The sequence below is a fragment of the Colossoma macropomum genome, unplaced genomic scaffold, assembly GCF_904425465.1.
Source record: "Colossoma macropomum unplaced genomic scaffold, Colossoma_macropomum, whole genome shotgun sequence".
Classification (NCBI taxonomy): Eukaryota; Metazoa; Chordata; class Actinopteri; order Characiformes; family Serrasalmidae; genus Colossoma; species Colossoma macropomum.
The window spans coordinates 26,414,306-26,439,221 of NW_023494810.1; the positions used below are offsets into that span (position 1 = coordinate 26,414,306).

General features: G+C 38.8%; 1 protein-coding gene across 3 annotated transcripts in view; it reads left to right on the top strand.

The window, feature by feature from the left end:
- The window catches only part of pbrm1 (polybromo 1), a 30,822-nt gene extending 5,959 nt beyond the window's left edge, over window positions 1-24,863 (top strand). The window contains exons 10-30 of one of the 3 annotated variants that reach the window (XM_036559382.1): window positions 781-872; window positions 3,172-3,388; window positions 3,961-4,102; window positions 4,245-4,339; window positions 6,081-6,360; window positions 7,429-7,534; window positions 9,126-9,765; window positions 10,882-11,093; window positions 11,564-11,749; window positions 12,810-12,967; window positions 13,174-13,428; window positions 14,561-14,706; window positions 15,108-15,265; window positions 16,268-16,451; window positions 17,085-17,289; window positions 17,546-17,747; window positions 18,086-18,241; window positions 20,366-20,524; window positions 21,053-21,102; window positions 22,439-22,652; window positions 24,066-24,863. In XM_036559382.1, coding sequence (XP_036415275.1) covers window positions 781-872; window positions 3,172-3,388; window positions 3,961-4,102; window positions 4,245-4,339; window positions 6,081-6,360; window positions 7,429-7,534; window positions 9,126-9,765; window positions 10,882-11,093; window positions 11,564-11,749; window positions 12,810-12,967; window positions 13,174-13,428; window positions 14,561-14,706; window positions 15,108-15,265; window positions 16,268-16,451; window positions 17,085-17,289; window positions 17,546-17,747; window positions 18,086-18,241; window positions 20,366-20,524; window positions 21,053-21,102; window positions 22,439-22,652; window positions 24,066-24,238 — 4,030 coding nt within the window. In that variant the 3' untranslated portion in view covers window positions 24,239-24,863. The remainder of the gene's footprint in view (window positions 1-780; window positions 873-3,171; window positions 3,389-3,960; window positions 4,103-4,244; window positions 4,340-6,080; window positions 6,361-7,428; window positions 7,535-9,125; window positions 9,766-10,881; window positions 11,094-11,563; window positions 11,750-12,809; window positions 12,968-13,173; window positions 13,429-14,560; window positions 14,707-15,107; window positions 15,266-16,267; window positions 16,452-17,084; window positions 17,290-17,545; window positions 17,748-18,085; window positions 18,242-20,365; window positions 20,525-21,052; window positions 21,103-22,438; window positions 22,653-24,065) is intronic. The other 2 variants (XM_036559383.1, XM_036559384.1) reach the window with 2 other exon arrangements.
- Window positions 24,864-24,916: the final 53 nt, after the last annotated feature.

A 24,916-nucleotide genomic window follows, 5' to 3' on the forward strand; every position in this document is an offset into this window, starting at 1 on the left:
GCCAAAAAGGGCTCTTTGGAGTGATTTTTTAGAAGAACTACTATTAGTTCCTCAAAGAACATTTTAAAGTAGTTTTTAAATGTAGAAAGATAGCAGGGACCAATACAGCAGAACTTCATATACACACATTTTCCACAGTTTTAGAAAACCTGCAAAAGTCAGTGAATTTTTAATTTTCAGGCCTGCGTATGCCATGGATTATAGTAAAATAGCTGAAAAATTATGAAAATATAAATTAACATCAAAATTCATTTAAGTTTTTGGTGTCTGCAGAGAAACTACTAATGTAGGATTGTTCCATAATATTTAGGTACAAAATTACATTTTTTAGCACATGGCATCAGTTTCTCATAATGATCCCTTTAAGCGTATTTATGTCTGTAGAAATATGCTTAACATCTTTTTGCTAAATTGATCATTTAAGCAAACTGTTACAATTGTTCTGCTGTTTCCAGTCGCCATGATCTGCCAAATTGTTAGCAATTCAACTTAAACGCAGTGTAGTACAAACATAAATCTTTTGTACTAATCAAAAGATTGATAAATGGTACCATACTTCAGGGAAATGTTCAACTCATGAAAAATAAAAGAGTTTATGAGAAGTTCTGGAAAAGTTTTGGAATGTTGGAAACAGTATGGGAGCCTGTGTATAGAGTGCATGAAACTAAAAGGAGACCAAATAACACAGCATGAAAAGGGAATGTGGACTAAATTACACAGACAATGCAGCTTTGTATAAATATCATAGTGCATTGCGTTTGTTTCTGTGTGTGTGACTAGAAACAGAAGGTCAGTTCATGGAGACAGACTATCCTCCATCACCATGGCTTTACAGTACGGTTCAGAGAGCGATGAAGACGGCATCCTCACAGGTCATCTTCTATTTATTTATGTATTTTATCATATCTACATAGTGCCATTAGGTCTAAGTAAGTCTGTTACTGTTGTATGATTGTGTCGTTTGACTTTTTCTCAAATAATATGTAGCATATCGATTTTTTTAAAAATATTTGGACAGTGTTGAAGTCTGCTAACCTGCATTTGTTCTGAAATCAGTGTATTTTTGTGTGCTTTCTGCAAACAAGGATAATATCCATCAAGTATAAATACCCCTTGAAAACTGATGTGGTACTATTTGGTTTTGACACAAGATTAACCAATCAAATCTTGTGTCACAAGTTGTGGATCATTAGGTGCACTGAGAACAATTGACAGTTGTATTTTGTTCACTTTTGTTCTTGCCACATGCCTTTTTGGTTTTGAATTGGAATTGGGCTAATGCATAAAAACGTGAAAATGAGCCAACGTGTAGCTAGAGGTGGGCAAGTGGCACAGAAGTGCAAAATTGCAAAACATGAAGAAACTTTCACCATATACAAACCTAAATTTCAGAAAAGTTGGGATAGTGTGCGAAATGCTAAGAAAAACAGAAAGCAGTGGTTAGTAAATTCTGTTTGACCTTTATTAAATTGAAACAGGGCCAGATTGTTACCAGCATGAAAGTTTAAAAGCCAGGGTCTGTCGTGGTCTGGGGCGTGTTAGTGCCCATGGCATGGGTAACCTGCCCATCTGTGAAGGGACCATCTATGCGTCAAGATATATAAGCATTTTTGAGCAACATATGCTGCCTTCTAGATAATGTCTTTTTCAGGGACATCCATGCTTATTTCAACATGACAACACCGTACCGCTTTCTGCATGTTTTACAACACATGCGTTTTGTGCCATGATCATATCTGGATAAGCTTTGGCCAGATTCACTTTACAGTTTTCACTGAAACGCGTATCCAGTGTAACCAGACATAATCCGATTGTACCTTTCCTGCCTGAAAAACACATCAACACACATATATTATCTATGATCACCTCCAAGTGTGGTTTGAGTGATGTGATCTTAATGCATCCTGGGGATGTTTACACCTGACTTTTCATGTGGTCAAGTGAAATTTAAGCATGATCTGAAATCTCAAAATTGTATATTAATGCAAGATGTAAACATGCCCATAGAGTGTGGGTGCTAGACTAGCCTGCCAGCAGTCCAAACCTGTCTTCCATTGAAACTGTGAGACACATTATGAAGGGCAAAATATGTCAACAAAGGCTCCATACAGTTTTGCAGCTGATGACTTGCATAACAGAAGAATGGCACAGAATTCTGCTTTCGAAACTGGATTGATTGGTGTCTTCAGTCCACAAATGATTAAGGTGATGTAGCACAATGGTAAACATGGTCCTGTCCCAACTTTTTTGGAACATGTTGCAGGAATCAAATTTCGGAAGAATGTATATTTACACCAAAAATAATATATCATGTTGTAACATACCGTATTGCCCTGCCCTTGTCTTTCTCTTTTCTGTCTGTGACTGTCCTTGTTTACTTTCCATCATTTGTCTTGCCATGTACTTTTGTTGTTCTTTTGGTGTCTGTATCCTTCCCTGTCTTGCCTCTTTTTCATCAGTCTCACCTGTGTATACTCTGTAGTCCCACCCTCTCATTTGCCCCAGGTGTTTTTGGTATTTTCACTTGTATTATTACCTCTGGTTGTTTGTCTTGGCTTCGCTTGGTGTTTTGGTTTGTCAGGCCCTGTCTTGTTTTCTACCTCCTGTTTGTTTTCTAGTTTATTTAAATTACGCTTTATGTCTAAGTATTTTTGTCAGTAGTGTTCTGTCTTGGTCTAGTTGCTTTTGTGGTTTTGTTTTCCTTGTAATGGATTTCAGTAAAACAAAAAAAAAATGCACTTGCATCCCGCCTCGTCGTCTCCCTCTCTGTTACATGTTTCGTACTGTTTTCAGTTCTATTTAATACAGGCCAAACTAAATGTATATTTTCTCATTTGAGAAAATTTCTTATTTGAAATTGGGTTGGTACAATGCTTTGCCAACAAGTTGTTACTATGCAGTTTTAAATTGATACTTTGACACCACTGGTTGTTGTTACAGACTGTCTACAATTGGTCTAAATCTCAGTTTTTTTTATTTAGCATGTAGTTGGCAAGTGTTCTAGGAATATTCCATGCACACTTGCTCAGTAAAGCCCATTGTGGTGTAATTTTTTTGATCAATAACATGTTGTCATATTGCCTACCCCTATATCTAAGCAACCAGCCATTGCACTGTAGAACAGCTACATTTGTTATTAGCATATTCACAGTCCCTCTTTTCTTGTCCCAGGCTCAGTGCATTATGACGAAGGTGAATCAGAGGCTGAGAGCATCCACTCCAATATGGACATGTCCAACCCCATCTTCCAGATGTACGAGGCTGTACGAGGGGGCAGGAACAGCCAAGGCCAGCTCATAGCCGAGCCCTTCTTTCAGCTGCCCTCTAGGAAGGACTACCCTGACTACTACCAGCAGATCAATCAACCCATCTCTCTACAGCAGATTCGGTACAGCCAGGTTACATCCACAGCATGCTTGCCTTGATGCTCCATAGACAGATAATAAAAAGGATTCTTAGGCATTATGTTGTTTAAGAGCAAACTGGACAATTATGGTACACCACTTATATTCAATAAAGTATCTGAGACAAACATTGGGCCTCATTCACTAATGCCTTCCTCAGTTTTTTCTCACGTTTGTTCTTGAGAAAGGACTGCATCAGGGTCATGACATCTTTTTAAACTGCAGAATTGTTCACACCTTTGTGCCCTTGACTGTGTGTAGATTCTGTTCTCACCTAAGAACAAATCCCAAATAAGAAAACATTGGCGAATGTCAGAATCTTCTTAAAAACTGCATAAGTGGGTTTTAAGACGAAATTGCTTCTTAGAAATGATTGGTGAACGAGGCCCATTGCTATTTAGGGAGAATAAAAATAGGATTCTTGGAATGTCTTTTCATGTCTCTAATAACAAATAGGATAAATGTGTAAAACATGACACTTCAAAGTACAATCTTCAGTATTTGGCCATCATTTCAGTTGATTTTTCATATAACCTTGCTGTATTCCTGTCTCCAGAGATAAAATGAAGAATAATGAATATGAGAGTGTGGAGCAGATGGACTCTGATCTGAACCTGATGTTTGAGAATGCAAAGCGCTACAACGTCCCCAACTCCCACATCTACAAACGGGCTCTCAAATTGCAGCACATTCTCCAGGTAAACTCCCTGGATTTTGAGTCTGTTTCACATTATTTTATCCTTTTAAGCCTTTTCAGTTTGAAAAAAATTCAATCAATTAAATTCAAATTTTGGCATACTTTATTATCACATTGAATTTTGGTTGTGTGCATGTGTCCAGCTGAAGAGGAAGGAGTTGTTGAGGAGAGAAGAAGAGGACGGAGACAGTATGCTGTCCTCTACTCTGTCGGACAGTGGCAGCATCAAACGCAAGAGGTAGAATCTTTCAGTCTAACTGAAGGGGAAATTCCTCAGTTTTTTCCAAATTTATCCAGAATTAAATTAGATGTGAACAAAGTCATTCAGAGTGGTTTGATGTGAAATTCTTGAAGTTTACACAGTCAGAATCATTCACAGTGTTGGTGATGGAAACCAGATGTCTGAAGCATTTAATGTCTCTAAAAATGGCATCATGGAAAGTAATTATTATTATAGTTTTTAATCGTTCAATATGTTTCTCTACAATAGACAATTTCATTCTAAACCTCTCTGAATGACTTTTTTATACATTTCCTTTGAAAAATCTGTAGAACTATGTGGTATGTAAAGTCATTATTAGAAGTACCACCCTTACTTCTTGGTTGACCACATTAAAAAACAACATCTTTAATCTTACGATTAGGGCCCAACAGATTAAAAAAATTATGGCTGATACCAATTTAGGAGGCTAAAAATCCAGGTAAGTGATAATATCAGCTGCTTTCAGTGTTTTAGTTATACAGTGCTTTACTGACTGACATAACGTTAAGTTTTCAGTTTTCACACTTCTTAAAACTCAAACAAATAGCAAACTCACAATGTTAAATAATATTAATATTGTAACACAGGGGGTGCAGCTACGTTTTTGTGTGTCATAACATGCTATTCTTATGCTAAGGGGTGGGGTTTGAGTACATTTTACATCATGTAACCATTTGTTCTTTATTACTCTGATATAGATAAAACAAGGAGTGCCTCATATTGGGTTTCCCAGTGGCACAACTGTCTAAAGTTTTGCCCCATCATTGATCGAGAGTTAGTCTCACTGGGCCAGGCATGATCTTGTAATGAGACTTTATGGGCTAAATGACTAAGTATGAACTTTCTAAATCAATCCAACTCCTTGTGAAGGCGGTGCTTAAACTAGAGGAGGATGGTGTGCTCACTAACATTGTCCCATGGAAAACAAGCCTGTCATTTGCCCACAGATGTAAGTTAGAATGACTGAAAAGTCCCCCAAACAAAACTACAAATTACGCATAAATGTCATGTTTCCTCTTGCCAAGGAAAAACAGTACAGTTAGCTAAAAGCACCTACTAGAGGGACAGGATTTAGAGATGGCGTCAGATTTCGCTGCAATCCAGCACCAAAAGTTGAAGTTTGAAAGTTTAAGTTGTCTTGAGACATGTATTCTCGGTCCGTTCATGTAACCAAAAAAAGTAGCCAATTATCAGCATGTTTTCAGTGATATATTTGCGGAAATGAAAGAAATGTGGGTCGTCAATATCAATGATTATTATCAGCCAACTGATATTTCAGTCTGATCCTACATACAATACAATTCTATAGTTCATTTCAGACTTTCACTGTAAAGGTTTGCAGTTTTATTACTAAGTTGTGTCCATACACTGCTGGCCAAACATTTAAAAGCAACACTAACTTTGTGAAAGTAAAGAAATATATATAAAAATATAAGTAATAAAATGAACAGAAATATGTTAATTAGTATATTAGTACAACTGTTTTGCTTCGTGTGATTCTCCTGCAGAGTTTTATTGCACCTGTAATCAAATCCACCTGATTCCCACATTCAGATGTTTTGAATTAGGATGTTTTGTTAATGTAAGGGACTTTTCCCATGTTGTTAGAGTATCACTGCTTTCCATACTTTTGACCTGTAGTATATGTGGCTACACAATGAATCTTTATTAGAATATTTGTTTATTAGAACTTTGTTTCCAATTAAATGGCCAACAGTCATAAAAAGAATACCAAGAAGAATCGTATGAAGGCTCTGTACCTGGCTGTGACTGAGGCTCGAGAACTAGGCAGTGGACGGAGACTATGTGACTTATTCATGGTTAAACCATCTAAGAAAGACTATCCAGACTACTATAAGATCATACTGGAGCCTATGGACCTGCGCACCATAGACCACAATGTCCGTGCAGACAGATACCACAACGAAGACGCCATGTTGGAGGACATGAAGCTGATGTTCCGAAATGCAAGACACTACAATGAAGAAGGCTCACAGGTGGGTTAGTAATGACAGTGACCAGGCAGTGGTGGCTAAATGAAATGAAATTGACTAGTGTCCACTCTTTGTGACTTTACCGAGAAGGGTAGTTTAGTTGATGGATAGAGTAGTAGTACTTGTGACTGGCACACTGTCCAGCCAGTGAGTAGAAATCACTTCAGACACATCAGATTATCCAGTGATGTACATGTATGAACTGTTACTGCCATGTACAGTACTGTGCTAAAGTCAGTACCTTTTGTTTGCGTAAGTTCCAGTCAAAACAGCAGAGTACAATTTATTTATTTTTCAGCTTCAGGAAAAATCCAGAAACATATATTTAACAGAAAATTACACAGAAGCCTCAACAACTAAATATAATGTGAAATTATCCCCCATTTGCCCTTATTACAGCGTTTTGCAGGAGACTTGCTTTCCGTTTTTCAAAGAAATCTGAAGGGATATTTTTCCACATCTCCATAGTTCAGTCTTAGAAGTTGGTTGCATTTTCTGCTTCTCATGAACAAAGTAATCCGAATTACAAATATGGACCCATCAGTCGATGAGACCTTACTCCACATCTCAGAAGTCCATTTTTTTCTTACCGACACTTTCTTCTTTAGTTGTCTGTTTCCTTTTGTCAGTAACGGCTTCTTGACAGCTGCACATCCTTTCAGACCCATAGTGTTGTGTTGTCTTCTCACAGTGGAAGGATGGACAAACATCTGTGGATTTTTCAGATCTAAAGCAAGAGTGGAGCTTGATTTTCTCCTCTCTCTCAAAGCTTTAAATACTGTTTTTGGTGCTCTACCAGATCTACCACAGCAGCTAGGAGCCCCATTTTCTCTACATCTTTCAATAATTTTTGATCTCCATTTTTTTTTCACTTATTTTTCTTTGACTCCTTTATGAAAGTAGATTATCTAAGTCTCTCAGAAATATCTCCTGAAAATGAATAACTTGTACTTATTAGCTATTTTGCCTGGAAATTAAAGAAATAAAAGTGATCTCTGACTTTTGCACAGTATAGTATGATACTTTTTGTGAACTGTAAGACATCAAGATCACATGATGGTTTGACTGCAGGTGTATAATGATGCTAACACTCTGGAGAAGATTATGAGGGACAAAAAGAGAGAACTTGGGCCTACACCAGACGATGATGACATTGTCTCACCAAAACTCAAAATAAGTATGTTGTTTCACAAGCATACTGGAAAAATAGACTATGTACCCCCTTCCTTCCAGATATACTGTAGAACATTCTTAGCCATCTACACAGCACCACAAATCAACAGATACAAGCAACCGTTTGCTGTTCAGGTTTCTTGTGGAGCTGTTAAGTAATCTTAAATAGATGTTCTTATGTGATCATTGGCACTGAATGACTTACCGTTATCTGTATAAAATAGTATGAAATTAAACAGTATGAAACTTCAGGCTTCAAGTAGCAATATACTACTGTTCATTTATTCAGTGCCATGAAAAAGTATTTGCCCCCTCCTGAGGTCTATTTTTGCCACACTAAATGGTTTCAGATCCTTTTACAAAATAGAATGTAAGACAAGCAGAGCATGAGGAAATGTGTGTTCAGGATCCTTAGTTTTGTTTCTTTTGAGTCATTTAGAAGTGGACTTGCTCTTGTGCCTCTGATCATTTTCTTGTTGGATAATCCAGTTATGCTTAAGCTTCAGTTCACAGACTGTCGACTAGATATTCTGCAGGATTTTCTGGTAGAGAGTAGAATTTATGGTTCCACCAATTAAAGCAAGGCACCCAAGCCCTGAAGCAGTGAAGCATCTCCACACCATCACACTACCACCACCATGTTTGACTAGTGGTATCACGTTCTTATTGTTGAATGCTGTGTCAGCTTTATGCCAGATGTAACGGGACTTGTGTCTTCTAAAAAGTTCCTCTTTTGACTCATCAGTCTACAGAACATTATTGCATAAGACTTGGGGGTTATCAAGGTCTTTTTGGATAGAGACCATTTGTGCGCAGTCTCATTCTAGAGGTGGAATAATGAACGCTGACCTTATCTGAGGTGAATGAAGCCTGCAGTCGCTTAGATACTCATCTAGGTTCTGTTGTGATTTGGTAAATGATTCATCACTGTGCTCTGGGAGGGATTTCGGTAGGTTGACCACTTCTGGGATAAACCTCTGTTCCAGGGCGGCTCCTTTTAGAGAGAATGGCTCTCACTGTGGTTCGCTGGAGTCTCAGAGCTTTAGAAATATCGTTGTAACCCTTTGCAGACTCAAATATTTCAGTAAATTTTTCTCATAGAATAGGCATAGACATAGTCTGCTGTTTGTTGAGAACTTCACATTGCTGGAAAGGTTCTATTTAAGTGATTTTAAGATTCGAGAGGACTGACAGTAATCAAATGTGGGTGTGTCTAGTTTAACTGATCCAAATTATCAACTGAAAATGGTTCATTGGTTGATTGAGTAACTAAGGCCAGTTGGTGTTGGAAAATGTTTTTCCGTCAGTAAAAGTAATGAACATTTTTAAACCTGTATTTTGTGTTTACTTTGATTGTCATTTTGTTTGAAGATCTGAAACAATGAAGTGTGACAAATGTGCAAAAATAGGGTTAGGTATGCAGGTATGCAGTTTGAACGTTGCTTATTGTGGGGTTTAAGCTCTTATTGCTTGCTAGCTACATTAGCCTCATAGTTCCAGTGCAAAAGTAAAGAGGCAAATTTCAGACACCAAGCTACATTAGGGATAAGGAAAAATTGAGTACATTGTAAAACTTTCTTCCTCTATAATGACAGGAAAGAGTGGCATCTCCCCTAAGAAGTCCAAATACCTGACACCACTGCAGCAGAAGCTGAACCAGCTCTATGAGGCAGTGAAGAACTACACGGACAAGCGTGGCCGACGCCTCAGCACCATCTTCCTCCGCCTCCCGTCCCGAGCCGAACTCCCCGACTACTATGTGGCCATCAAGAGGCCCATAGACATGGAACGGATCAAAAGCCACATGCTGGCCAACAAGTACCAGGACGTTGACGCCCTGGTGGAAGACCTGGTGATGATGTTTAACAATGCTTGCACCTACAACGAGCCTGAGTCGCTCATCTACAAAGACGCGCTGGTGCTCCACAAGGTCCTTCTGGAGACTAGGAGGGACTTGGAAGGGGGTGACGACGCCCATGTGCCGGATGTCCCTCGTCTCATCCAGGACCTGATTCGCAGTCTCTTTGTGTCTGTGTTGGGTCACCAAGATGATGAGGGCCGTTGCTATAGTGACTCATTGGCAGAGATTTCAGCAGAGGACCCCGCTCATCCAGACAGACCTCCGCTCAACTTTGAGATCATACGGGCCAACGTGGATAAAGGGCGCTACAAACGCCTGGACGTCTTCCAGGACCATATGTTTGAAGTGCTGGAGAAAGCAAGGCGAATGCATAGGTAACACCTCACCAGAACCCACATTGATTCATTTAAGGGTGCTGGGAACTGGAAGAGTTCTGGAGTAGGACTGTTCAAAGACGGGTGGGGAGCCATTCAAATAGACAATGTACCATTTTGGAATCAGTTAGAAGTTTGGAATCAATGTTTTCAATAATACAAAACCAGTTTGGTTACAGATAAATGTATGAAAATCTTGTAATATGTTAGTCCTGTGCAACTTGACAGATTTCAAATAAGCAGGAAGCCAGGAAGCTGTACATAATTTAAAAAAAGAAAGCAAAATGATAAACAGAGCTATAGATAATCTAAAATTACTGAGAAAGCTTTATAGCAACAAAATTGTTTTAATAAAATTAATATCTAGAATTTATAATAGTTACAGGGCAGAGATATTAGAAAACTGAATTTCCCCCCACTTTTTTGAAATAGAGAAGTTTTATGTAATATGTAAACATTGTTGAAGTTTTAAAAACTTACCATTCTCTGCTTATATGTGAAAACTCTGCTGAAAAAACTGCCCGTTTTGAATTCATTGTTTTTGCGATTGTTACAAGAGAGAACTCATTAACTTATTACCACTTACTCAGCCTACATCAGTTCAGTCCCACCCATTAATGCTGAAGTTCTAACCAGTATTTCAGCTCTGAGTGCTTTTGGAATGAGGCACAGTGCAGGGTAGCCAATCAGAACAGAGCTCATTTACATAAATCTGTCTGGAACAAAAGCAGCCTGCTTATTTGTAATGGATAAAGAGAGGTAGGATACAGGCCATGAACATTTTTTGGAACATAAAATCACACAAATGTTATAAGTGGAATAAAAATGCAAGAAAAAAGGAGGATATGGGCCATTTAAATCTACACAGTATAAATTAATAGTGTACATAAAATAACAAACATGATTAATATGATAAGGAATACCAAATATTTGAATGGTAATGTACATGAGCGTTCTTTGTACGTAATTAATTTTTCCTGTTGAACTTTGTCTTTGGTTAACAGATGACAAGTCAGACAATATTTGCTCTTTTATTCATTTCAAGGACTAAGTTTCACTTTTTCGCTGCAAACAGTGCAACAGTTTCGCTGTTTCTCTTTGTGGTTTCTGCGGCAGGACGGACTCAGAGATCTTTGAGGATGCAGTGGAGCTACAGCAGTTCTTCATTCGGATCAGAGACGAGCTGTGTAAGAACGGCGAAATCCTGCTCACCCCGGCCCTCAGCTACACCTCCAAACACCTGCACAGTGATGTGGAGAAGGAGAAGAAAGAGAAGTTGCCCAAAGAGTTTGAGGAGGACAAGCTCAAGAGGGAGGAAGAGAAAAAAGGTATGTTGCTGACCATCTGCTTTTGTTTTTGCTGATAGATAGACAAAACTCAAAGCACTTAAATTATAAGCTGTGTAATTACACTGTTTGTTGTTGTTAACTACACTAATGTTATCTGTTGATGTTTTAACTTTAAAATTGACGTTAAATTTAAAATTGGGCTAATTTAACATCTTATAGAAAGTTAACAGAATCCTGATAATTAACATTTTAAATTAGTTACTTTTTAAGCGTCTTTTTTATGATGAATAAACATATATGAAACTTAACAAATGTTAGTTTCATTGTAGTTTGTGAGCAATTTATAGTAGTTACTGATAATAAGACTAGAGATTAAGGTGTTAAGGAGACCTATTATGCATTCCCTTTATTTCAATAAAATTCCACTCATATACAAATAAAACCCAAGTCCATGAGTGATTTCTCCCTTATTATCTTTTCAAACCTGCTGACAAATTTCCTGACTGCAGAAGCAGAGAAGAGTGAGGAATCTTCTGGGGGTTCCTGGCAGGGGGGCCTTCAGCGTACGTACAGTCAGGACTGCAGTTTCCAAGACAGAATGTACCATGTAGGAGACTATGTCTACGTAGAGCCCGCTGAGCCAAACCTACAGCCCCACATTGTCTGCATAGAGCGCCTTTGGCAGGATGACACAGGTATTACAATGATAGCAGGTGTTTTTCTCCATCCCAGCCCTGCATACCCACTGAATTCACAGCAAACCCATCCACAATGAACTCAAAAATGATGCTTATGTAGAGAGTGGAACATGTGTACAGCTGGTTTTGAAGAACCAATTTCAACAACCCAATTTCAACAATGTATTGACATGCCTTCACTCACTGTCAGGTTTCTGAGCTAAACACCTGTAAGATTAGCTAGACTAGCACTAATGTTGGCTACATTTCCAATAGCATGGTAGATATCAGTCATCATAAATAAAACCAGAACCTAACCAGCATTAGCAAGATAGCTAAATTTACTTAAAGAAAATATGGTTTTACAGGCATTCTTGTAGGCATTGACACATTCATTATTCAATTTCGATTTTGAAGTTAAAATAAGGAGTGCCTTAGAATGCTTACATTAGCTTACATTAAAGCTACCCTATGTAAGATTTGGGGATTTGGAAGGGTACCTGCATGCAATGTGCAAAAAACATTTTACAATGTCAGTTGTGCTCCGGACTCATTTCGCCGAGTGGATGAATCTGATCATTGCGACCATGTTAAAAATGTATTCAGAGAGAACTCAGTCAAAACTTGTTGAATGATATCTTTAGAGGATGCAAGTGAATTATCTACTATTGTCATCATATCTTCAGTAGTATAATATTAATTTTGCATTTGAGACCTAAACATCGACCCAGATCATGTCTATTTTCATTTTATTAGAGCATTGAATATTATAAAAGTACCATATATTCAAAAATTCTAAGTTGCTTTGTTGCATCCCCACACATCAGTCTGACTGTGACCCTCGTTGTGCTGATGACCCTCATTTGTGCTGATGTTATGGTATGTGACTTTAATCTAGTGCCACTCTAAATCTGTTTCAGATATAAACTGGTAAAAGGAAGCACATAAAGTACCAGATATTTCTTTTCTATTTCTTTTTCTTTTTTGTTCTGTAATTTGATTGGTGTTGCTTTTTGGGATCCAGAATTAAAAAGTATTTTTCTATATAGGTATATCTTTGTCTTTGTTTCTTTTGCAGGGGAGAAATGGCTTTATGGCTGCTGGTTCTACAGACCGAATGAAACCTTCCATCTTGCCACACGCAAATTCTTGGAGAAAGAAGTCTTCAAAAGCGACTACTACAACAAAGTCCCTGTCAGCAAAATTCTGGGCAAATGCGTCGTCATGTTTGTTAAGGTAAAGTTGTTCTGTACAAGTGTATAAGTATTTGCTCTGCTTTGATTGGACTGGACCTGGAAAGCACTGTAGAACAGTTCACCATGATATGGTAGAGAAAGTGTCACTCTGGACATTTTCCCTACTTCGCACCAATGATCAGTTTCCAAACCTTTTGGGAAACCAAGCTCTGACTGTTTTGTCTGGTTTGCTGTTTGTTGTTTCAGGAGTATTTCAAGCTCAGCCCTGAGGGCTTTAGACCTGAAGATGTTTTTGTCTGTGAGTCGCGTTACTCTGCTAAGACCAAGTCTTTCAAGAAGATCAAGATGTGGACTATGCCTCTGAGTTCGGTGAAGTTTGTGCCTCGCGATGTTCCGTTGCCTGTGGTCCGGGTGGCCTCTATGTTTGCACCTAAGCCAGAGGCTGAGAAGCCTACCGAGCCAACAGAGGACAACAAAACTGTAGCCTCCGTTATTGATAAGGTAATGGTCAGAGACTGAGGCAACGGATTGATCAGTCAGTGACCACCCTTCATTTGTTTCATATCCAGTCAAATGGCCGTTAAGTACAAGTTACTCATTTTTCAGGAGATGTTTCTGAGGAGATTAGATATAATACATCCCAGCTGCAAAAGGAAGGGGAACCTTGCACAGTACAAAAAATGGGACTCCTGTTAACAATGCAAGAAAAAAGCTGTCCTCATCAGATAAACAGTCATTAAAGCTTTATTAATCTTTTAATCTTTGAAAGAGAGGAGAAATCCAAGCTCCACTCTTGTTTCAGATCTGAAAAAATCAACAGGTGTTTCTGTCCATCCTTCCACTGAGAAGATAATGCTATGGGTCTAAAATGATGTGTAGCTGTTAAGAAAAGGAGAAAAATTGCAAAGAAGCTGTCTGTGTTCCCGGAACAATGGACTGACCACACCAGATTCTAGACCTGAACATAGAAAGTGTTGGGGATTATTTGGATTGTGAGACGCAGAAAAAGAGACCAACGTCTAAGACTGAACTCTGGAGGTGTGGAAAAATATCCCTGCAGATTTCTTTGAAAAACTGTTTTCTTCTTGTTTTACTCACGATTAAATATTAAAAACTTTTACTTAATGGCCATTTTGACTTAAGCAAATGGATAGTCTCTGACTTTTGAACAGTACTGTATGTGTTGTGCAAGGTTTGTTTCTTTAGTTTTGCTGTGGAGCTACCAAGCTAATGTAGCTAACTAGTAACAGAAACTTAGAGCCATTGTGCAAACGGTAGGCCAAAATGATCACAGACTTGCTTAAAAATGGACAAAGTTTTGTTGAATAGCTATAAAAGGATAGCTGCAACCATCTTAAATTTAGATTTTGTCCATACTTTAGTTAATTTTTATAGATAACAGCATGTCATACAGTGTACAAGCAAATTTCAGACACCAAACGTGTCTTGACTGATCATCAGTTTTCACTGAACTGTTCTTTTCACAGCTAATTTACATTGTACTAGTTATGTTGTTTCCTCATAGAAACATCAGACTGCACAAATGAATTGCCCTTTTATGAAAAATAAATCAGCAGGAAGCAAATGTGGGTCTCATTTTGTGCTGTGGAATGTAATGACCTCATATCTGCAGGAGAAGGAGGACGTTCCTGTAGAGGTCAGCAACGGCGAGCCAGGCTGCCAGTATTACGAGCAGTTCTGCTACAATGACATGTGGCTGAAAGTGGGTGACTGCGTCTATATCCGCTCTCACGGCCTTGTGCGCCACCGAGTGGGCAGGTACAACAATGACATTCTTAATTTAATTTTTAATTCTGCTTAATTCAATTGTTAAGATGTAAAAATAGTCATTCAGAGTGGTTTGATGTGAAATGTGAGTCTGTAAATTTCTCCACCATTTCACATCAAACCACTTTGAATGACTTGTATACATTTTTAAAAGTTGGTTAAATTCCTCTTTAAGAAGTCATGGATTGTTTTTATGTTTATCTTTCTGTTCATCTGCCTTGGCTCATTATTCAGCTTACATTCTGGACAATATCTCTCCTCCTATGACCTTTCATTTGAGAAGAGCATGGTCCTTAGAAGACTTAATGGTCCTTAGGTTTGAATGTTATGTAATGATGCTATTGTGACACAGCGCTATAAGCCGATCCCCTTGTGGGTCTGTGATGTAACAGGATAGAGAAAATGTGGGTGCGAGATGGGGCTGCCTACTTTTTCGGGCCAATCTTCATCTACCCTGAAGAGACTGAACATGAACCTACCAAGATGTTCTACAAAAAGGAAGTGTTCCTCAGTAACCTGGAGGAGTCCTGCCCGATGACCTGCATTACAGGTATCCTTCACTGCTCCATCTGTGACTTATGAAAGTTAAACTTTAGATTATTTCCCTGACAGTTTTAAGTTTAACAGTGTTAAAGCATCCCAGATGCCAGTCCTGAGGGACCACATCAATGTTCAGCATTTACTTTTCTTAAACTACTTGATGTGCTGTCATGGAGTTAGCGGCCCTTCAGGTCCAGAGATTTTGAAGAGGAATTCCTCTGATTTTTTAAATTTTCTGCATAGATAAATCATTAAGATGCAGCGTTTAGAGTGGCTTGATGTGAAATGTTCCATTCTAGAAAATTTACCAAGTCAGAATTGTTCACAGTGGTGGTGATAGGAACTAGATGTCTAAAGAGCTCCCTTACAGAGTGGTATTACATATGCTGCCTGATGTTTGAGACCTTTGAGATAATAGTTTAATATGAAGTTTTGGCTTAAAATGTACTTTTCGAAAGTTATTAATAGTGCAAAGGTACATCCAAGGCTTTGTGAGGCAAAATACAATACAATTCCTCAAAATACAGCTTTTTTTTTTGGATTGCCACTATTTTTCCATCATCAGCATTAAATATAAAAACTCAAAAGACACGTGTAGGTTCACTAGATTGTAAAATTAATAGCAGCTTTGGACTGATGTCATTGAAGACATCATGACTACTGGTTCCTATCAACATCACTGTAATGAAAATCTGAATCAGTAAGTTTCTCTACCATTAACCATTTCACATCAAACCACTCTGGATGACTTTGTTTACATCTCAGCAATTGAATTATGCAGAAAACTTGAAAAATCTGTAGAATTCTTCTCACTTTGATCTTTAGTGGTCATGGAAATATTAGTTGAAAGTCAGATTTAGAGTCTGAGTACTGCTTTTCAACACAAAACTCTGTAGATAATAGCATCTTAATTGAAAAAGACAGTAGAAGCGAGTGGTCACTGTCTTTGATCACAGTTTTTTTCTCTGACCATTAATTCTAGTACCCTCTCCCACCCTTGTCTGTTCCTTAGGGAAGTGTGCAGTGTCCTCGTTTAAAGACTACCTGTCGTGCCGTCCAACCGAAGTGCCAGAAGAAGACGTGTTGCTTTGTGAGAGTCGCTACATCGAAAGCGAGAAACAGATGAAGAAGTTCAAAGGCCTGAAACGCTTTTCTTTATCTGCCAAAGTAGTGGAGGATGAAATCTATTATTTTAGGCAAGTTTTTTTGAAAGAATTACTAATGTTATTTGAAAGAATTACTAATGATTAAGAAATAAACAGTAAAAGTCTTGCTCCTGTATTATAAGTATTGAACATTGAAGTTTAAAACATGTAAGTATAGAACATGTAAGGTCACTATGAGGTCAGAACAACAAGATTATTTGCTGTATCTTTTTGAACACATTGTCTTTGTCAGAAACAAGGGCGCTTTTGCTATATAGTGCACTATTTTGGGGGCTCTGTCATTTGTAGTGGACCTTACAAACATGAAGAATATCCTGTACACTTTTACAAAACCCTCCATGCACTGTTATATCTGCTATAGAGCAGAACATTATGGGTATTCCTTAGGGTACATCATTATACTCTTTAGGGCTATAGCCCTGTAGGGTATAACAGACATGGAATACCCATATTTCAAGCCATTTACTTGAATTCACAAATTCAGTTCTTTATAATACTGTTCTATATAGTACTCCTGAATTCCAATGAAGACATTAGGGGGGACATTTCTTACACAGCATTTGTCTGATAGTTAGGATAATCTTAATGCTATTATGCTAATGGAAGACTCTTCATAGTCCAGTAGTTAGATCTGTCACTCACACATTCCTGTTTCTGTGCCAGAAAGCTGATAGTGCCTCAGAAGGAGCCGTCCCCCCTGCTGGACAAGAAGATTGAAGAGCTGGAGGCCAAGTTTGCAGATATGACGGATGAAGAGCTGGAGGATCTGGGTGATGATGATGGTGAAGGCTCAGATGCCCAAGGCATACCTCAGCTGCAGACACCACTAGCCAGTGACATAGACATGATGCAGTATCCACAAACACAGGTGAATGAAGTCTTAGCCAGAGTCAAGAAATCTGCCATCATCATTACATAGAATGTGAATAGATGAATGAACAGATGCAGTGTGAGTGGAGAAGAGTACTTGCAGAAGCTTTTAAGTGTCTGTAAATTGCCCATTAAAGGCTATGGGACTTTTCATGCCTGTGTGGTAGCCCAGTCCAGAGACCAGGGTTCTGCCATGTTGTTAAAGGCTGAACGAAAGCTTGCCCTCACCGCATCTTTCACTTTGTCTTTGACAGTCCACACCCAAGTCCATTAAGGGCCTGTCGAAGAAGGAGGGAGCAAAGAGGAAGATCAATATGAGTGGCTACATCCTGTTCAGCAGTGAGATGCGGGCTGTGATCAAGGCCCAGCACCCAGATTTCTCCTTCGGGGAGCTCAGCCGCCTTGTAGGCACAGAGTGGAGAAACCTGGAGTCCGCCAAGAAAGCTGAGTATGAAGGTCAGGCAGTTCAGAATGCTTTTTCTTTAAAGTCAACATAAATTGGTACCATGATGTATTTCTGAATGAAACATGGGTCTCTGAGCCAGATGAGTGTTTTTGCTTGATGATAGGTGGGGCTGGTTGGAGGGGAAGGTGAAACATGATATTAATGGTTAATGTTATGTTTACCTGCCTACCAGTGCACACTGGCGTAATCAAAAATCAGAAAATATTTTAAAGGCAGTCTTGATTGATTGATCAATTGGTTGATAATTTCAGGTTTTTCAGCTAATCCCACCTTGTCAGCATTCCAATGGTCACTCAGTGTCAGTGTTGTATGTACCTGTCTGTTCCAGAGCGGGCAGCTAAAGTAGCCGAGCAGCAGGAACGCGAGAGGGCGGCTCAGCAGCAGAACTCCCCGAGAGCAGGTACCCCAGTAGGGGCGCTCATGGGGGTGGTGCCCCCTCCGACCCCTATGGGGATGCTTAACCACAGCATGACACCTATGGCAGGTAACCCCTCTCAGATGCAGTGGATGCACCTCACCGGTGCCACATAGAGCTGCAATAAGAAGCCTAACTGCTAATATGCTTTATTTTTTCCAGCCATTCTTCATTCTTCCTAATTCATCCTTAATACAAAAAGTTTACACCCTGAGAATATAGGATGAATTTGAATGCATCATAGTTTTATCATCATGATATTAAAATCTTTCACTTTAAAGGAATAATCAGGTACTTTTCAACATAATCTCTTTATTTATCTACAGCTATACCATACAGACTGTTACCACAGACAATTTTTACAACAGACAATACAAACTTTACTTCCAAAAAAGTTGGGACAATAGGTAAAATGCTAATTTTACAAAAAGCAGTGATTAGTAAATTCTGTTTGACTTGTATTAAAGTGAAAACAGTACAACAAAACTTTTTTTTTTACCTTGAACTTAAAAATAGAAAATTTAGAACATGTATTCTCATTCTGACTTTGATGCCTGCAGCACGTTCCAAAGAAAGTTGGGACAGGAGTATGTTTACCACTGTGTTACATCATCTTTCCTTTTAAAAAAAAAAACCATAATAATCATTTAGAGACTGAAGACACCATTAAAAAAAAAATTGTGATCCTTCTGTGTACACATCTTCAGCTGCACGACCACACAGGTCCTTCATGTGGTTATTTGCGCTTCATAATGTGGCACACATTTTCTTTTGGAGACAGGTCTGGACTGCAGGCAGGCCAGTCTAGCACTCACACTCTCAGATTACATAGCTATGCTGTTATCACATGCAGAATGTGGCTTAGCGTCGTCATGTTGAAATGTTCATAGACAAAACAGCCGTTGTCTAGGAGGCAGCGTATGTTGCTCCAAAATGCGTGTGTCTTTCAGTGTTAGTGGTGCCTTCACAGATGTGCAAGTTACCCATGCAACAAGCAATACACACCCATACGAAGACAGATGCTGGCTTTTGAGCTTTACGCTGGTGAAAGTCTGGATATTCCTTTTCTTCTTTGGCCCGGAGAACATGACAACCCCTATTTCCATAAAAATTTGAAATGGTGTCTTGTGAAACCACAAAACAGGCTTCCATTTCATATGAACTTGGGCCAGCTCCAGCTAACTAACTAATTTATTAAGTTCCTGATTGGCTAGATCAGATGTGTTAGTGTTTAGTAGGGCAGCATGTTAGATGCAGGTTGGAACTAATCTCTGCACAGGAAAGTACAGTAAGGAGGACAGTTGATATATGGCTTCATCTGCCCATAATACTGTCTTAACTTGCATTTGTGAATACAGTGACAAACAGTGTTTATTGACAGTGGTTTTCAAAGTATTCCTGAGCCCGTACAGCGATGTCCATCACGGAAACATGCCAATTTTTAATGCAGTGCTTTCTGAGGGATCAAAGGATCATGGACATTCATTTATGTTTTTCGCCCTTGCCCTTTAAGGACCGAGATTTCTCCAGATTCCCTGAATCTTTTGATGATATAATGTACAGTGGTGAAATACCTAAAATCTTTGCAATTACTCATTGAGGAATGTTGCTCTTTAACTGTTGTGTTATTCGCTGACACACTTTTAGCAAAGTGGTGTGCCTTGACCCATGCTTGCTCATAAAGGACTTTCCTGGATGCTACTTTATACCAGATTGCCCCACCTGTTTAAGATGTTTTTTGACATTTGACAACATGCCTGGTCTTAAATTGCTCGTCCCAACGTTTTTGGAACGTATTTGGCATCAATTTCAGAATAAGCATATATTAGATTTTTTTTCATTTAAATACAAAGTTGATTTATAAATCACTGCTTTTCTGTCCCAACATTTTTGAAATTCTGTTATGAGCTATATTATCCATGGTAATTGACCATACGACACAGATATGGCTGATAGAGATTAGGTTGAATAATAGAGTATTCCTTTAAGTTAATCAGTTGCATGTGCATGACTTGTAACAGTCCATGTAACCCTTATTTTCGATAAACAATGTTTCTGTCATGTACCAACACAATAAGCTGTCTATCTCTCTTTTGTCAAGCTCAGTGCATGGATTTCACCTAGCTAGCTGCATGTTTTACTGATGCATGGATCTCTTGTGTTGCCATCCTTCCTCCCCTCGCTCTTCAAAAGGCATGATTGGTAGCTACCGGCCGCCCATGCTGCCACGGCCAGGTCCCGTTGATGGGATTGTTAGTATGGCTGGCATGCCGCCACATCACATGGGGGTGCCTGTCTTACCCCACCACCTCCTGCAGGGCATGCCTGGGCTGCCAGGCATGCTTTACCCGGGTAAGGACAGCTCCACAGCTACATGCCCCCCCCCCACCACCTCTGCAGTTGCTTCCTGTCTGCCTCTCTAACTCAAACTGGAGGGGCTACCTGTACCATAGGTTCAGGGGCTTGCACTAACCTGCCGATGAAAACTGGATTGAAGAAGAGAGATGTGGTGTTGTTTCATAAACACTTTGCTTTTGTTGTAAGAAGTAACACCACGTTTGAGAACAATGGATACTCCATTTTTAATGTAATGTATCTAATTATCTTATTATCAGTCCAATCTAATTATCAACTGTGATGTATAATCCAGTAAACTAAGCCAGACTAAACATTCTTATTCTTATTAACAGTAACAGAATAAGCATTTAGTAGTCTAACTGTAGCTGCCATGTTACGGTGCATATGCTAGTGGTAATTTCTCACTAAACAAAAGAGTACAGACTTGTATAGAAAGGCCTCAGTGTATCACTTAACCGTTGGTTGTCCGGTGACTCACAACTTAGTCTGTACTCTCATTGTGTGCTGCGACTGCTTTCACAGGTATGAATGGAATGGCTCCTGGGACTGCAGGAACCCCGTATGGAGCTCAGGTAATGTAGAACGGAAATGCAGTTGTTGCTAATGCCCTTCAAAGCAATAATGCAGAAGTCAGACACCACTCAACGTTTATATTATTTCCAGCCATTAAGTACTTAATTTTTCATAAGCTGATCATTTTTCATGGGATATCATTGAGGAGATTAAATAATCAGGGTGCATAAAAAAGTGAAAGTCAAAAGAAAATAAGTGAAAAATCCAGAGTTTCCAAAACTGAAGTTCAAAAAATCATTAAAAGGTACAGAGAAAATGGGGCTCTTAACAGAGATGCAAGACCTTGTAGACCACCAAAACTGTCACCATCAGATAAACAGCATTTAAAGCTTTCATCTTTGAGAGAGAGCAGAAAATCAAGCTCCACTCTTGCTACAGATGTGACAAAATCCACAGGTGCTTCTGTCCATCCTTCCACTGTGAGGAGACAAATCAACACTATGGGTCTGAAAAAAGGAAATAGACAAAAAAGAAGTAAATCTTTACTAGAACACTGCAACTGCACAGAGCCCGGACCTTGACATCAGGGAAAATGTTTGGGATTACTTGAATCATGAGAAGTAGAAAATCCAACCAGCTTCTAAGACTGAACTTGGGAGTTGTTCACATGAAGCATGGAAGAATATCCTTGCTGATTTCTTTGAAAAACTAAAGAGAGTCTCCTGAAAAGAATAGAAGCTGTAATAAAGGCAAAAGTGTGGACACACTAAATACTGAATATTGATATTGTATATAGTTGTTGAAGCTTCTGTGTAATTAGTAAATTAATTTTAAATAATTGAATTAAATAGTTCTGTGATATTTGTACAGTACGGTAAATCAACACACACTTCCCTCAAACCACGTAACATTGTCAAGTAATCTCAAATAGACCTGCTTATGTACTTTCTGACACATTATGATATACTGTGATATACAACAATGGACAAAAGTACATTGCATAGCTAAAAACAATGAAGCATGAATTTTGTTTATACTTTGGTCCATTTTTATAGAAATCAGTATGTCCCATCAGTGTAGCTGCATTGTCCTCATAGCTCCAGTACAACACTAAGAAGCAAAAAAACACCAGATGTATCTCGGGGGATTCACTATATTTGGGTTAAGCTGAAAAATGTATACATTTGATGTTTGTCTGAAACATCACTTAAAAGCTCCAGTCAGTAAACTAATAAAATTAGTTATTGTATATATGAGGTCAGCATAAAAAGAGGACTGGCATACAAGAAGAAAACCTGCTACTGATGACACAGGCATCTTTCGGATCCTGACACACCCACTTCTGCTAGTACTTGTTGCATCTCTCTGTGTTAAGCCACATGTGTGTCTCTGTAGGTGGGTGTGATGGGTCCCAATCAGCAGGCACCACCACCCTACCCCGGGCAGGGGCAGGTGGGGCAGCCTGCCCTCCAGCAGCCGTCCACTCCTATATTTGTGGCTCCACCACCCAAACCACAAAGACTCCTGCACTCAGAGACCTACCTGAGGTACATAGAAGGACTGAATTCAGAGTCTTCTACTGTCAGCAAATGGGACCAGACACTCTCAGGTGAGCCTCACAATATTTTCAACCCTTTCTTCAATACACTGTAAAGGTATGCCCCTAAAGAAGTGGTGTGTTCAGATGGTCCCTGTGTATTTCTGAGGTCACCACAAAGAAGATGGATAACAAAAGTCTTAAAACAACAAGTGGTGAAAGTGGGTTCCATATTACCCAAGTTTATGACTTATCATCAACTAGAAAAAAAATAGGTCTATCTCAGGCTCATATATATTGTTCATAGGATACTTCAGATCAATCTGAAATAAAAATGAACCTTTTTTTCCACCTTGTTAATAATATCCGTGGTCATGTTAAGCACAATTTATATATCATTTAAAAGACATAATTCTTGTTTTCCTGTAAAAGTGTAGTGGCTTTTGTGACCCATTGGGAGACAGGTCTGGACTGAAGACAGGCCAATCTAGCACCAATACTCTGATTATGCAGCCATTCTGTTATCACATGCAGAATATCTAAGCATTGTCATATTGAAATAAGCATAGATGAAAAAGATGTTGTCTAGAAGGCAGCATATGTTGCTCCAAAGATGTGTATATATCTTCCAGCGTTTCGTCTTCACAGATGTACAGGTTACCCATGCCACACCTCCATAGCATGACAGACCCTGGCTTTTGAACTTTATGCTGGCAACAATCTGGATGCTCATTTTCTTCTTTGGCCCTGAGATATTTCCATAAACAGTCTAAAAGTTGACTCGTCAGACCACATAAACTTTTCCACTGTGCATCAGTCCATTTCAGATGAGCTTAAGCCCAGAGAAGTCGGCTATGTTTCTAGATGTTGTTACATGTATTGTTCAAAAATCCTTTTTTTATCTTGTTAATTCTTGTCCGTGGTCATATTAAGCATGATATTTATCATATAATATCAAAAGACAAAATTCTTGTTTTCCTATAATCTTCCATTGAAATGTAGTGATTTCTGCCCACCTTTTGGCTACGTAACCATGCACCAGGGGACAGGGATAAATAATATTAACCAATATCATCCAACAATTGCCCCTGTCATGGAGTGTGTTTCACTCTGTGTATGGTGTGGAAAGAAAATACACTATGATCTCAGAATCATGATGACTTTAACCAGTTGCCAATGACCACCAACTGGTAGTTACAGTTTGATGACGTCTGTTTTCAGAATTTATGAGGACTGTCCGAATACACCGTAGGTGCACAGCTTCTGTGTGGTTTTATTCCAGATGTTAAATAACATCAGCTGATTTTGCTGATAAGGCCACCTTCCTTACATTGAATAGAACTTAATCAATGCAATCAGGTGTCGCGATACATAGTTTGAGTAAATAGCTGTAAGCACTGCAGCTCTTGAAGGACTGTTTTGAGTCAGTAGGTATCTCAGTTTTAGGTACTGAATTGATAAAGCTGTGTCTTTTTTTTATCTCAGCTCGTAGGAAAGATGTACGCCTTACAAAAGAACAGGAAAGCAGACTTCCCTCTCATTGGCTGAAGAGCAAGGGGGCTCACACCACTATGGTTGATGCTCTGTGGAGACTGAGAGACCTGATGCTGAAAGATACTCTGAACATTCGGCACACTTACAATATTCAAAACATCTAATGTAAAGATATCAAAAGTCAGTAATGTTAGAGCTACAGGACCACACAGTTTAGCATTTTCCCGGCTCCAACGCCCCGATTTGATTCACAAAGCTTTACAATTTGCTGGATTTGAATTGGAGTTGAATCAAATGTTTTAAATGAAGACAACACTAAACTGTGCCTCCAAGGACTGGTGTGTGACACCACTGATCTAAACCATTCCTCTTCAATCTCTAATACATGTATCACGTGTTGGGTTTTAATGTGTGATTTTGTAAAATGTTAAGTGTAGTCTGTTGACTTTGTTAGTGTTCATGGAATTTCATAGCACTTTGAATGCGTTTGCATTTTAGTTTGTAATTAACTGTTGCTCTAAGATAGAAAAAAAAAACATTTTCATAAAATGTTGTAAAACTTCACCTGTCAATGCCTTCATTACCTGTCTATCTTCATTAGTCTTAAGATTGTTTGAAATTAGTTAGGTGAATGAAAGCAAGTTAAAAAGTGTTCAGTGTAGCCTGTGGGCAATTTTTCATATGAAGTGGCAATTTTCATATCTTCTCATTTTGGTTAACTGTAAAGCATTTCAGAACAAATAGCATTTGCTGCTGGCTTAGTGTTTCAATAAACTGCCATTCACAGTACTTCTTGAGTTTTTATTTTATCAAAGTTAATATGTGAACAATTACACTAGTCT